The sequence below is a fragment of the Mirounga leonina genome, unplaced genomic scaffold (genome assembly GCF_011800145.1).
Source record: "Mirounga leonina isolate KUSES-001 unplaced genomic scaffold, KU_Mleo_1.0 Mir_101664, whole genome shotgun sequence".
NCBI classification, from domain to species: Eukaryota; Metazoa; Chordata; class Mammalia; order Carnivora; family Phocidae; genus Mirounga; species Mirounga leonina.
The window spans coordinates 727,566-741,105 of NW_023270175.1; the positions used below are offsets into that span (position 1 = coordinate 727,566).

At 34.5% G+C, this 13,540-nt stretch overlaps 1 protein-coding gene across 4 annotated transcripts in view; it reads right to left on the reverse strand.

The window, feature by feature from the left end:
* Nucleotides 1-1,769: 1,769 nt before the first annotated feature.
* Nucleotides 1,770-13,540, reverse strand: part of RBM41 (RNA binding motif protein 41) — a 55,293-nt gene continuing 43,522 nt past the window's right edge. For all 4 annotated transcript variants that reach the window (XM_035006758.1, XM_035006766.1, XM_035006748.1 and 1 more), the window contains 2 exons: nt 4,016-4,163; nt 1,770-2,500 (listed from right to left, as the gene is read on the reverse strand). In XM_035006758.1, coding sequence (XP_034862649.1) covers nt 2,334-2,500; nt 4,016-4,163 — 315 coding nt within the window. In that variant the 3' untranslated portion in view covers nt 1,770-2,333. The remainder of the gene's footprint in view (nt 2,501-4,015; nt 4,164-13,540) is intronic.

Below are 13,540 nucleotides of genomic sequence, written 5' to 3' on the forward strand. Positions count from 1 at the left end.
TATTGTTATTATTAATATAGGTGGACTTAAGACTGCCATTTTACTGTTTGTTTCCTATATATCTCTGGAGTTTGTCTTTGTTTCTCTATTCATCCTTTTGTACTGAATATTTTCTAATGAAATTTTAATGAAATTAAATTTCTAATGAAATTTAAATTTCTTTAATAATATTTTCACTATATATTTTCAGTTAGTTTCGTAGTGGTTGCTCTAGGGTTTACCATACAAATCTTAACTGAATTGGCTTCAGATAAATACAAACTTAATTCCAATTATATAAACAACTTATTCCCACATAAACTTATTTCTTCCCCCACTTTTTTGTACTATTATTGTTACACATATTATGTCTACACATTATTAACCCAACAATACACTGTTATAATTATTACTTGGTATAATTTTATGTGTTTTAAAGAAGGTCAGAGAAGAAAGAAGAGCAAATAAATATCTGATGCTTTTTTATATTAACTGTCTTATTTCCCACTTCTTGTTTTCTTCACTTGTTCCTGTAGATTTGAGTTACCATCTGGAGTCATTTCTATAGTCCAATACAGCTTTGCCTCCACCCACCTCCTATGTCCTATTATTGGCAAATATACTGCATTTTTATATGTTATAAACCCAACAATGCAACTATGTACATATTGCTTTATAAAATTACTTTTTAAATCAATTAAGAGAAGAAAAATGCATTTAGACTGTCTCTTCTTATTATGCAATTACTTTTACCTGTGCTACTTTCCTATATATGTAGATTTAAATTATTATCTGAGGTCACTGCTTTCTGCCTGAAGAACTTCCTTTAATGTTTCCTGTAAGTCAGGTCTGCCAGCAACAACAGTTTATGATTATGTGGGAAGACTTACATTTTATCTTCATTTTTTAAAACACAGCTTTATTGGATATAGGATTCTATACTGACAGTTGTTTTCTTTGAGCACTTTGAATATGTTATTCCACTGCCACCTCCATTGTTTCTGATGAGAAGTCAGCTGTTAATCTGATTGGGGTTCTCTTGTAAATGATGCTTCATTTTTCTCCTGTTACTTTCAAGTTTCTCTGTCTTTGAGTTTTAGCACTTTTATTATGATGTGTCTGTGGATTTCTTCTTTATCCTACTCGGCATTTGTTGAAATTCTTGGATGTGGGACATTGACATCCATTATTTATTGGAATATTTTTTCTGCTTCTTTCTTTCTCTTCTCTTTTTCTGGTCCTCTCATTACAAGCATGTTGGAGTGTTTAATGGTCCTACTCTCTGTTCAACCTTCTTCATTTTTTTCCTTCCTGTTCTTCAGCCAAAATAATATCAGCTCATTTAATACTTACAACCCAATGAGGTAAGTAGGATTATTATCCTCATTTTATAGATGAGAAAACTGAGGCTCAGATTAAGTGACTTGCCAAGGTCACGAAGTGATAAGTGTGGCTGTTAAGTTCAAACACAGGTCTGATTCCAAAGTTTGTACTACTTCATCCATGTATTTTCTTTCTATTCTCAATCAACTACAAACAAATCGGGGGATTTGGGAATGGGTGGCTCTCTTCTAGAGAATGCTTTCTTCCCACCCTCCTTTAGTATTGTTTGCTAATATGTTCCTCTTCTAAAATTCATATACCTAATATATAATATATATTAGATAGTCATTTAATGTTTATTGCTTTGAATTCAATGATTACTCAATGGTAGCTAGCTTAAATGACTATGAGAACATCAGTATTTTGACCTAAATGCTTTCATTAGAAAAATATATAGCTTTTTGAAGACACTGATAACTTTATGGGGAAGCATTCATTAAATATGTGGACTGACTTATGAAAATACATATTGTCACTGCTGATAGTTCTCATTCAACAGCATTTGTTGATGTTTAGGCCTGGGGTGGTCATTTATTTACTAGGTGGATATAATTAGGGATAAATGAGCTCTAGTAAATAAGTATTTCAACATTTAATTAGTGTTTTAGTTCTGCATATAGGAGGCAATCTTGGAAAGAATGTTATCTTTACAGACAAATATTGAAGACCCCAGATAAATTATAAAGATCTTAAAAAATCCTTAGAAATAATCATTTGTAATTTATCCTGAGAAAATGATACTCTTTGTACCCTATGCTTCATACTTGGCAGATATCTGTCCTATATTGTCTTTGATTATAAAATATGTTTTCTACCAATTCATTCTGAAACTGAGAGGGATTATCTTAGTTTTTCTCTCCTCAGTTAGTTTCTCTTCTTCAAATCCAAACAAATTGCTATCTATACACAAATTCTAGATCCAAGATTCTGATGCAGGGAAGACCTCTTGGGACTCACCATCTATATATCTTTTAGCTACCACTGATTTCTGCTGTGTTATCTGGAGCAGATGATATGAGAGAAGCGGCCTGGAGGTCTGACCGTTGCTTTTTGTTCTTTCCAAATTCTATCACCAGTATTTTCCCACGTAGTTTATATCCATTTACTAGATATAATGCTTGCCTTGCTATCTCCTTATCTAAAAGAGAAAGAAAAAAACATCAACTTACATTGGGCTTAATAATTCAATTCTATTCCAAGTCTAGTTTATGTTGTTTTGCCTTGGAGTTAAATATAGTCTATAAGGCTATATAGTTATTTAATTTTATTACCTTTTCCATAATCTCAAATTCGTACAACTCAGCAAGATTAAACTAATGGCTAAGAATAATGACAATAAAAACTTAAAATGGATGTTTAGAGTGTCTCCTAATTCAAAGATAAGGTTAAAGAAATAAGAATATAGATAGTGTGCCAAAGAAAGCTAAGCTATAACTAATAATATATGAACCTCTATCTTAGATAACAGATTACAGGTATTGTGATAATGAAATAATTTTCAAATTGGATGACATGAATAAAAGATGTTATCATGGTACTGAGGACACTTTGTTACTTTTTTCTTTTGATGGGAGAGTGGGAGCCCTCATTGAGATAAATAAGTTTGAGAATTCCTGTAGGCATATGGATGCTTGAGGTATGGGAGTATACAGTGTATAGCAGGAGTTTTCCATTTATGGGCCTCAGAGCCTGGATGTGGGAAATTTGGAAGTGGAATTATTACGCAGAGTCTGTGAAATCATAGGTAGACAAGCACTGTCTTTAGACTAAACCAATTTATGTCTCACATATGTATATACTACAGATTTTCAAATTGTATACTACTGTTATTAGTAAAACAGCTGTTCACTTTAAAGTACTTTGTTTATAAAATCTTTTTATTATATAAAAACCACTAGTATAGAGGATCCACAAACCTTCAACATGATAGGAAAGATGGCATAAAAATGTATGAAAAAAGTGGAGGGGAGTTTTGGTACTGCTTACATGTAAAAGTACTTGTCTAAACATAGACTACTAGGCTATTTATAAGTAATGATAGTTTAGGGATAATGAAAGGTGTAGCTCTTACCCAGCTACCACCAAAAGATAGTCTGGTCTGTTATAGAAAATGAAATTCCTATATCATTGTTCTCTTTTAATTAGGATACTGAAGTCATGTATTAAGATAGAAACAACTGTTAAAAGAATTTAACATCATTCACTAATTATGAATTACTAGTGAATTAGCATGTTAACTTATAATCTCTTAGTCCCAAAGGAATAGGGCATAAGGCAAGTACAAGTATTCTGACCAGAATACCAATATATTAATAAGTAATATAATTATAACTTGAAATACTGTCATCAGCAAAGGGAAAAGGTACATTTTGATAGAGAGAAGGGAGTGCCAAGATTGGGGAAAACTGAGGACAATAGGATAAGGCAGTCAGTCAAGTATTGTCAATGGAGGAGAGGAAGCACAGAAGGGAGGATAGAGAAATACTGAAAACATAGTTTCCCTACTTCTCTTTCCTTCTTCCCATGCGCTTGTTCAAGCACATGCTTCTTATGTACTATGGAGAAATCAAAGGGCTCGATTTAAATTCGAGAGGGTATAAATAATCTCCAATGAACTGATGCTACAATTGATTATCCAGAAGAAGCTACTTACTGGGAAAGGTGATAAAAGCCTGCCCCCTCATTCGTCCAGTCATCATTCGGAATTGAATTGGTGGTCCTTTTTTCTCCTGGAACCGAGCGAACAATGAGACAAGATCTCTTTCGGTCACCCGAGGGCTAAGGTTCTTCAGGTATAACACCTAATATAAACCGAGGATCAACAGAAATATCACATGAGGAAGGTAAGGCAACTATTTCACTTTGGTTAGAATTAGTTTCATATAAAGATGGCAGACTGAATACATGCATCTAATTTCACTCCCTCCCGAAAGCTCTCTAAAACTATAGGGACTTAAAAAAACCCACAAGATAAGAAAGAACAAGGAAAGGAGGCAATAGCAGCAATATTCCGGAAGCTGGAAAATAATTAGGTAAGTGTACTTGAGAAAGGTGAATCTTAAACCTGCAGTGGGGAAAGCCAGGAACCAACCCAGTATACACCTAAGAATCCTCAAACAGTTTAGGAACTGATAGCTTCAGGTACCTCTGAGAATGAATGTAAAGGGATAAGGTTAAGATAAGGTGGGTAGGTTGAAAGTTGTTTAAAAACCAACTAGATCTTAAATATCTTCCCCTAAAATTAGCTACCAGGTAAAGGCCAATCCCAATCCCGGTGAATAGTGGTAATTCATTTTCTGAATATGGGAAATGCCAGACACAGATGAGGGTGTAAATACTATATCTGAACACAAGGAGATTAAGAGAAATAATGCACACTAAATATGATTAGCCCCTAGAGAAAAGATAAAAAAAAATACTGGTTTGGCATTGGGAATTTCTCCAACAAATGGACCAACCAGATGACTTTAAAATGAAGCTAAAAGTCAACAAGGGCCACTTGTCTGCTTTTTGGCCCCTACTCATAAGTATGGGCACAGATTACCAGGCATCTGAGGAAAGCCTCTAATGTCAAAGAAAGAACAGAACAAACAGAAATGAAAGCAAATGGAAAAAAACAAAAACAAAAAACAGACCATGCAGGGTGAAGAAAACTTCAAAAAATCATCACTAATACTCTGAGGAATGAGACAATATTCTATTAAGAATGGGATGCTATAAAAAAAAGAACATTCAAGAAAACAACAAAGAGCCCTCAAATGCAATTAAATTTAAGTTCTTACCAGCTTAAAATAGATTTTTATAACTATGTTTTAAGGAAGCCCCATTGTAACCCTAAAGAAAATACCTATATAAGATAAACAAAAAATAAGAAAGGAAAAAAGCACATCACTAGAAAAAAATCAATGAAACACAAAGGAAAACTTCAAGAGAGGAAAAGAGGGACAAATGAGCTACAAGACAGAAAAGAAATAATAAATGGCAATAGTAAGTCCTTCCCTATCAATAATTACTCTACGAGTAAGTAGTATGTTAAACTCTCTAACCAAAGACAGAGTGGCTGAATGAATAAAAAAAAACAAGTTCCAACTATAACTGTCTACAAGAAACTCACTTTATATTTTAAGGCCACATATAAGCTGAAAATGAAAGGACAGAGAAAGATATTCCATGCAAATGATAACCAAAAGAAAGCAGGGGTGGCCACGCTTTTATCAGACAAAATAGACTTTAAGTAAAAACTGTCACAAGAGACAAAAATGGACATTATATAATGACAAAAGGGTCAATTCACCAAGAAGATATAACAACTATAAATATATATTCACCCAACATCAGAGCACCTAAATATATGAAGCAAACATTGAGAGAACTGAAAGGAGAAACAGATAGCAACACAGTAATACTAGGACCTTTCAATACCTCACTTCCAATAGCAGAAGGAAAACTAGAAAATTCACAAATATGTGGAAATTAAACATCATACTCTTGAACAACCAATGGGTCAAAGAAGAAATAAGAAGGGAAATTAGAAAATATCTTAAGACAAATGAAAATGAAACGACAACATAACAACATTTATGAGATGCATCAAGAATAGTACTAAGAGGGAATTTTATAGTCATAAACGCATACATTAAAAAAGAAGATCTCAGGGGTACCTGGCTAGCTCAGTCGGTCAAGCATGCAACTCTTGATCTCAGGGTCTTGAGTTCAAGCCCCACCTTGGGCATTGGAGACTACTCAAAAAATAAAAGAGAAGAGAAGAGAAGAGAAAAAGATCTCAAATAAACAGCTCTACAACTTAAGGAACTAGACAAAGGATAAAACTAAGCCCAAAGTTAGTAGAAGGAAAGAAATAAAGATTCAAACAGAAATAAACAAAAGAGATTAGGGAAAAAAAACTAAGAGCGATTTTTTTTAAAAAAAAAGATCAACAAAACTGACTACCTTTAGCTCAACTGAGAAAAAAGAGAGAAGTCTCAAATAAAATCAGAAATAAATGAGGAGCTGTTACAACTAATGCCACAGAAATAAAAAGGATTACAAGAGACTACTATGAACAACTATATGCCAAAAAATTAGAAAACCTAGAAGAGAAGGATAAATTCTTAGAAACATACAACCTACCAAGACTAAATCATGAAGAAATAGAAAACCTAAGGAGATTTAGAACTAGTAATGAGATTGAATTAGTAATCAGACACCTCCCAGCAAAGAAAAGCCCAGGACCAGATGGGTTCATGGGTGAATTCTACCAAACATTTAAAGAATTACTGCCAATCCTTCTCAAACTCTTCCAAAAAACTGAAGAGGAGGGAACATTCCCAAACTAATTTTAGGAGGCCAGATTACCCTGATACCAAAAGAAAAAAAATGACATTATAAGAAAACTACAGGGCAATATCCCTGATGAATATAGATGCAAAAATTCTCAACAGAAAAGTAGTAAAATGAATATAGAAGCACATTAAAAGGATCATATACCATGATCAACTGAATTATCTCTGAGATGCAAGGATGGTTCCACATACAAAAATCAATGTGATATACCACATTAACAGAATAAAAGATAAAAATCACATGGTCATCTTAATAGATGCAGACAAAGCACTTGACAAAATCCAACACCCTTTCATGATAAAAATGCTTAAGAAACTAGGAATAGAAGGAATTTATTTCAACATAATATAGGCCAAATATGAAAGGCCCACAGCTAATGTCATGCTCAACAGTGAAAAACTGGAAAGCTTTCCCCCTAAGATCAGTAACAAGGCCAGGATGCCCACTCTTGTCACTTCTATTCAACCTAGTTCTCCTGGCCAGAGAAATTAGACAAGAATAAAGAAGTAAAAGGTACCCAAATGGGAAAGGAAGAAGTAAAATTATCTGTTTGTATATGACAAGATCCTATGTGTAGAAAACCCTAAAGACTCCACAATTAATTGTTTTAACACAGGTAAAACTAATAAATTCAGTCAAGTTGTAGGACACATACAAAAATTAGGAGCAAAAAAAAAAAAATCAGCAAAGTGAAAAGGCAATACACAGATTAGGAAAAAATATTTGCAGATCATATATCTGATAAAGGATTAATATCTAAAATATATAAGGGGCTCCTAAAGTGCAGTAATAAAAAAAAAACCTTCAAATAACCCAATTTTAAAAATGTGTAAAAGACCTGAATAGTCATTTCTACAAAAAAGACATACAAATGGTCAACAGGTATATAAAAAGATGCTCAATATCACTAATCATCAGGAAAATGCAAATCAAAACCTCAATGAAATATCACTTCACACCTGTTAGGATGGCTATTAACAACAACAACAACAAAAGTAAGTGTTGGTGAGGGCGCCTGGGTGGCTCAGTTGGTTAAGTGACTGCCTTCGGCTCAGGTCATGATCTTGGAGTCCCGGGATCGAGTCCCGCATCGGGATCCCTGCTCGGCAGGGAGTCTGCTCTCCCTCTGACCCTCCTCCCTCTCATGCTCTCTGCCTCTCATTCTGTCTGTCTCAAATAAATAAATAAAATCTTTAAAAAAAAAAAAAAGTGTTGGTGAGGATACGGAGAAATTCTGAACCTTGTATGCTGTTAGTGCGAATGTAAATGGGTGCACCCACTATGGAACACAGTATGGAGGTTCCTCAAAAAATTAAAAATAGAGCTAAAATACAATCCAGCAATCCCACTTCTGGGTATATATCCAGAAGAACTGGAATTGGGATCTGGAAGAAATATGTGTATTCCCTTGTTCATTGCAGCATTATTTACAATAGCAAAGACATGGAAACAACCTAAATGTCCACTGACAGATGAATGGATAAAGAAAATGTGTATAAATACAATGGAATATTATTTGGCCTTAAAAAAGAAGAAAATCTTGCCATTTGCTACAACAAAAACTTGGAAGACACTATGCTTAGTGAAATAAACCAAACACAGAAGAACAAATACCACATGAGAATTTGTAGAATACCAAATGGGAATTTTTATCAGGCATCTAACACAGTCAAACTCATAAAAGCAGAGTAGAATCATGTTTACCAGGAGGCTGGAGGAAGGGTAACTGGGGAGATGTTCATCAAAGTGTATACAGTTTCACTTATGCAAGATGAGTAAGTCCTATACATCTACTATACAGCATAGTGCATACAGTTCTCAATACTGTATTAGATATTTAAAATTTATTAAGATGCTAGATCTTATGTTGAATGTTATTATCAAAAGAGAAAAAGGACGGAGGAAATTTCTAGAGGTGATGGTTAAGTTTAGGGCATTGTATATGGTGATGGTTTAACGGTGCCCTTATTTTCAAACTCATCAAGGTGCATACATTAAATATATACAGCTTTACTGAGTATTATATGTAAGGGATGAATCACTAAATTCTACTCTTGAAACCAACATTTCACTATATGTTAACTAACTAGAATGTAAATAAAAAATTGAGGCACCTGGGTGGCTCAGTTGGTTAAGTGTCTGCCTTTGGCTCAGGTCATGATCCCAGGGTCCTGGAATCAAGCCCCGCATTGGGCTCCCTTCTCAGCAGGGACCCTGCTTCTCCCTTTCCTCCCCACTCATGCTCTCTGTTGCTATCTCTGTGTCTCTCAAATAAATAAATAAATTCTTTAAAAAAACTGATACTAAAAAACCCAACCAAACAAAAAATATGTACAGCTTTTTATATGTCATCATACTTCAATTAAAAAAAATTAACCAAGGAAGTTAAGGACTTGTACACTGAAGACCACAAAATATTGCTCAAAGAAATTAAAGATGCAAATAAACGAAAAATTGTCCCATATTCATGGACTGGAAGACAATACTGTTAAAATCTACACACTACCTAAAGTGATCTACAGATTTAATTCAATTCCTATCAAAATCCCAATAGTATTTTTATAGGGATAGAAAAAAAATCCTAAAATTCATATGGAACCACAAGAGACCCCAAATAGCCAAAGAAATCTTGAAAAATAACAATATTGGAGACCTCACACTTCTTAATTTCAAAACATATTACAAATCTATAGTAATCAAAACAGTAAACTACCATAAAGACATATAGACCAATGGAACAGACTAGAACCCAGAAATAAACCCACACATGTACAGTCAACTGATCAATAGAGAGGCAAGAAACACAATGGGGAAAAGATAGTTCCTTCAACAAATGGTGTTGGGAAAAGTTGGTATCCACATGCAAAATAATAAAGTTGGACTCTTATTTTATATCACATACAAAAATCAACTCAAAATGTTATTAAAGTCTTAAACATAAAACCTGAAACTCTAAAACTCCCAGAACAAAACATAGGTAGGAGAAAAGCTTCATGACATTGCCTTGGCAATGATTTCTTGAATATTACATCAGAAGCACAGGCAGCAAAAGCAAAAATAAAGTGGGACTATATCAACTGAAACACTTGTGTACAGCAAAGGAAACAATTAGCAAAGTGAAAAGACAACCTACAGAATGGCAGAAAATATTTAGAAACCATGTATCTTACTAGAGGTTAAGATCCAAAATATATAAGGAACTCTTATAACCCAACAGCAAAAAGACAACTCAATTTTTAAAAATGGGCAAAAGACCTAAATAGACATTTTCCCAAAGAATACATGTAGGAAATAAGTTGATAAGGATGTAGACAAATTGGAATTCTTGCACACTGTTGGGAGAATGTAAAATGCACAGCTGCTATGGAGAACAGTATAGAGGTCCTGCAAAAAATTAAAAATAGAACTACTATATGGTCCAGCAATCCCACTTCCAGATATTTATCCAAAAGAATTAAAATCAGAATATTTTAATACGTTTGTTGCAACACTGTTCACAATAGCCAAGAGGTGGAAACATCCATCATGGATGAATGGATAAAGAAGATGTGGTATACACACATACAATGGAATATTATTCAGCCAGAAAAAGGAAGGAAATCTGGTCATATGGTACAACATGAGTGAATCTTGAGTGCACTATGCTAAGTGAGATAAGCCAGTCACAGAAGGACAAATACTACATGATTTCACTTATATGTGGTATCTGCAGTAGTCAAACTCATTGAAGCAAAAAAAATGGTGGTTGTCAGGGGCTGAGGGGAGAGGGAAATGGGAAGCTGCTGTTCAATGTTTATAAAGTTCAGTCATGCAGGATGAAAAAGTTCTAGAGATCTGCTATACAACACTGTGCCTGCAGTTAACAATATTGTAATGTATACTTAAGATTTTGTTAAGAGGGTAGATCTCAAGTTACGTGTTTTACTACTATAAAAAAAGATGGAGGAAAAAAATCTCTGTATGTTAGCTGGAATAAATTATATCCTTTATAGTTTAATGGAACTTTAGAAGAATTCAGACAGAAGCAGCACAAGCAAAGAGCCAGAAAATAGAGCCCACTTAAATAAGTTAACCACTGAAACATGAATAAATATATTAAACACTATGATAAGCAGGAGACTCTATGTCTCAAAGAATTTAGGAGCTAGATTTCACATATTTAGCATTTAACTATACTTGTATCTTAAAGGCAAAGGCACAGATTAACTGACATATGGTTCACTTAAGTAAATTCAAGTGATCTAGAGTTTTGGCTCTGAAATACTTAACATAAAAGCATCGTCAAATTAAATAACTGTAGAAAGGAGTATGTGGAACATACTACAAGTTTCTCACCAAGTAGGAAAGATCCATACTAAGATCGTTCGCTTTGATATGAACACTTAAAAAATCAAGACGACTTCTGGTCGAGGTGGCTTGGTCACTTCTTGCTTGGATGCATCTTCTCTACTCCAAACACACACACACACACAGGCACACACAGACACACACACCACACACATCCATATACATGGGTATATATGTATGTATTTATCCACAACACACATATATATTCATATATATAAAGGTATGCACAAAGATACAGCTAGGCTCAAAAACAAGATAAACATTTCTATGAAACAGAAAAACAGATACTCCAAGTGATAATACAAGATGAAACTTCCTGGCATCCTTCTGCAATATACAGTATTATTTTGTATGTTTTGAACTTTATATAAATAGTATTATATTGTATGCACTCTCCTGCAGGTATCTGTTTTAAATGTTTAAAAAGGAGACTATTTTTTTTAGAATAGTTTTAGATTTACAGAAAAACTGAGAAGATAGTACAAAGAGTTCCCGTGTACTCCACACCCAGTTTCCCCTATTATTAACATCTTACATTACTATGGGGCATTTGTTAAAATCAGTGAATGAATAGTGATACCTTATTACTAACCAAAGTCCATACTTTATTTAGATTTCCTTAGTTTTTCCCTAACATCCATTTTCTGTTCCAGGATTCCATCCAGAGTACCACAGTACATTTAGTTTTCATGTGTCTTTAGGTTCCTCTTTGGTTGTGGCAGTTTCTCAGACTTCCCTTGTTTTTTAAAAATCTTGACAGTTTTGAGGAATACTGGTCAGGTATTTTGTAGGATGGCCCATTACTAGAATTTTGTTGTTGTTGTTGTTTTTCTCATGGTTAGATTGGGGTTACGGATTATGAGAAGGAAGACCAGAGAGGAAAATGCAGTTTTGATCACATCATATCAAGCATGCATGCTATTGACATGATTAATGACTGTTGATGCTGGCCTTGATTACCTAGCTGAGGCAGTGTTTGTTAGCTTTCTACACTGCAGTATTACTCTTTTTTCCTGCCTTTCCATACTGTACTGTTTGAAAGTCACTCAAGAGCTCATAACTAAGGAGTGGAAGTTATGCTCCCCTAGTTTGAGATGGAGCATCTATATAAATTATTTAGAATTCTGTGTGGGTTATTTGCCTTCTCTCCCCCAGTTATTAGGTTTACTCAATCATTTCATTATCAGTATGGAGTCATAGCTATTTATTCTATACTTTAGGTTATAATCCAATATTAATTTACCTAAGTTTGTTGCACAAATTGTTCCAGTTTTGGTCACTGGAAACTCAGTTGGCTCCTGTGCTCCTTTGACATATACCCAACAATGTTTTTATGTTGGTATTTCCAGCACTCTTCTACTTTCTGTCACTACAAAATGCTCAAGTTTCATCTTGTAATTTCCTGCCCCAGTACTAGAATCAGTAATTTCTCTAAGGAGCCCTGGTTACTTTTTTTTTTTTTTTTTTTTATACAGAGAGTGCGAGCCAGGGTGTGTGGGGGAGGACAGGGACAGAAGGAGAGGGAGAGAGAGAATCCTAAGCAGGCTCCATGCTCAGCACAGAGCCTGATGCAGGGCTCAATCTCATGACCCGAGATCATGACCTGGGCCGAAATTGAGTTGGATGCTTAACCAACCGAGCCACCCAGGTTCCCCCTTGGTTCTTTCATTAGAGAATGGTATTACAAACTAAGATTTGGGTGCTGAACATGCTTGTTGCTACTGGAGTATCACTTCATTTAGATCCTGTCAGCTGACAGAGAAAAAAATTATGTTTATATGTTTATACTAACCTGTGTTAGTATAATAGATATAGATATCTATAAACATTTTATATGTAACTCTTTATAACTATGCTAAGTTAAACATGATTTCATACTGATGTCTCTAACTCTAAACCATTAAATGGATCATTCTAGCTTCTTTCCTTTGCTTATCTGTAAATTCCACCAGTGAGAAACCTGGCTCCCACCATCTGCCATCCATTTACTTAATTGCTCCATCTCATTATACATATATATCAGTATCAGGATTGCTAACCAGTACCCCCATGAGACACAACCTTATTAACTAGGGTACAGTGAACAGTGATTATGTGCAGTTCTGTTTTTAGTCTTCTAGACTCCACATATTTCCAAAGATACTTAAGTCAGTACCTTTCATCCCCCATACCTTCACTGAGGTTGCTTCACATATTTGTAACAGATTCTCTTGTCATAGTCTGCATTCTTTCCTGGGGTTCCCCCACTTCTCAAATGATTTTTTAACATTTGTGTAATTAAGGGTCACTCTTTATGCTGTACAGTTTTATGGGTTTTGACAAATGTGGATCTTGCATCCACCATTACATTATCATATAGAATAAGTTTGCTACCTTAAAAATCCCCTGTGCTTCACCTATTCCTCTTTCCCAACCCCCTTAACTCCTGGCAACCATTGATTATTTACTATATCTATGTTTTTGTGTTTTCTGGAATGTCATATAATTG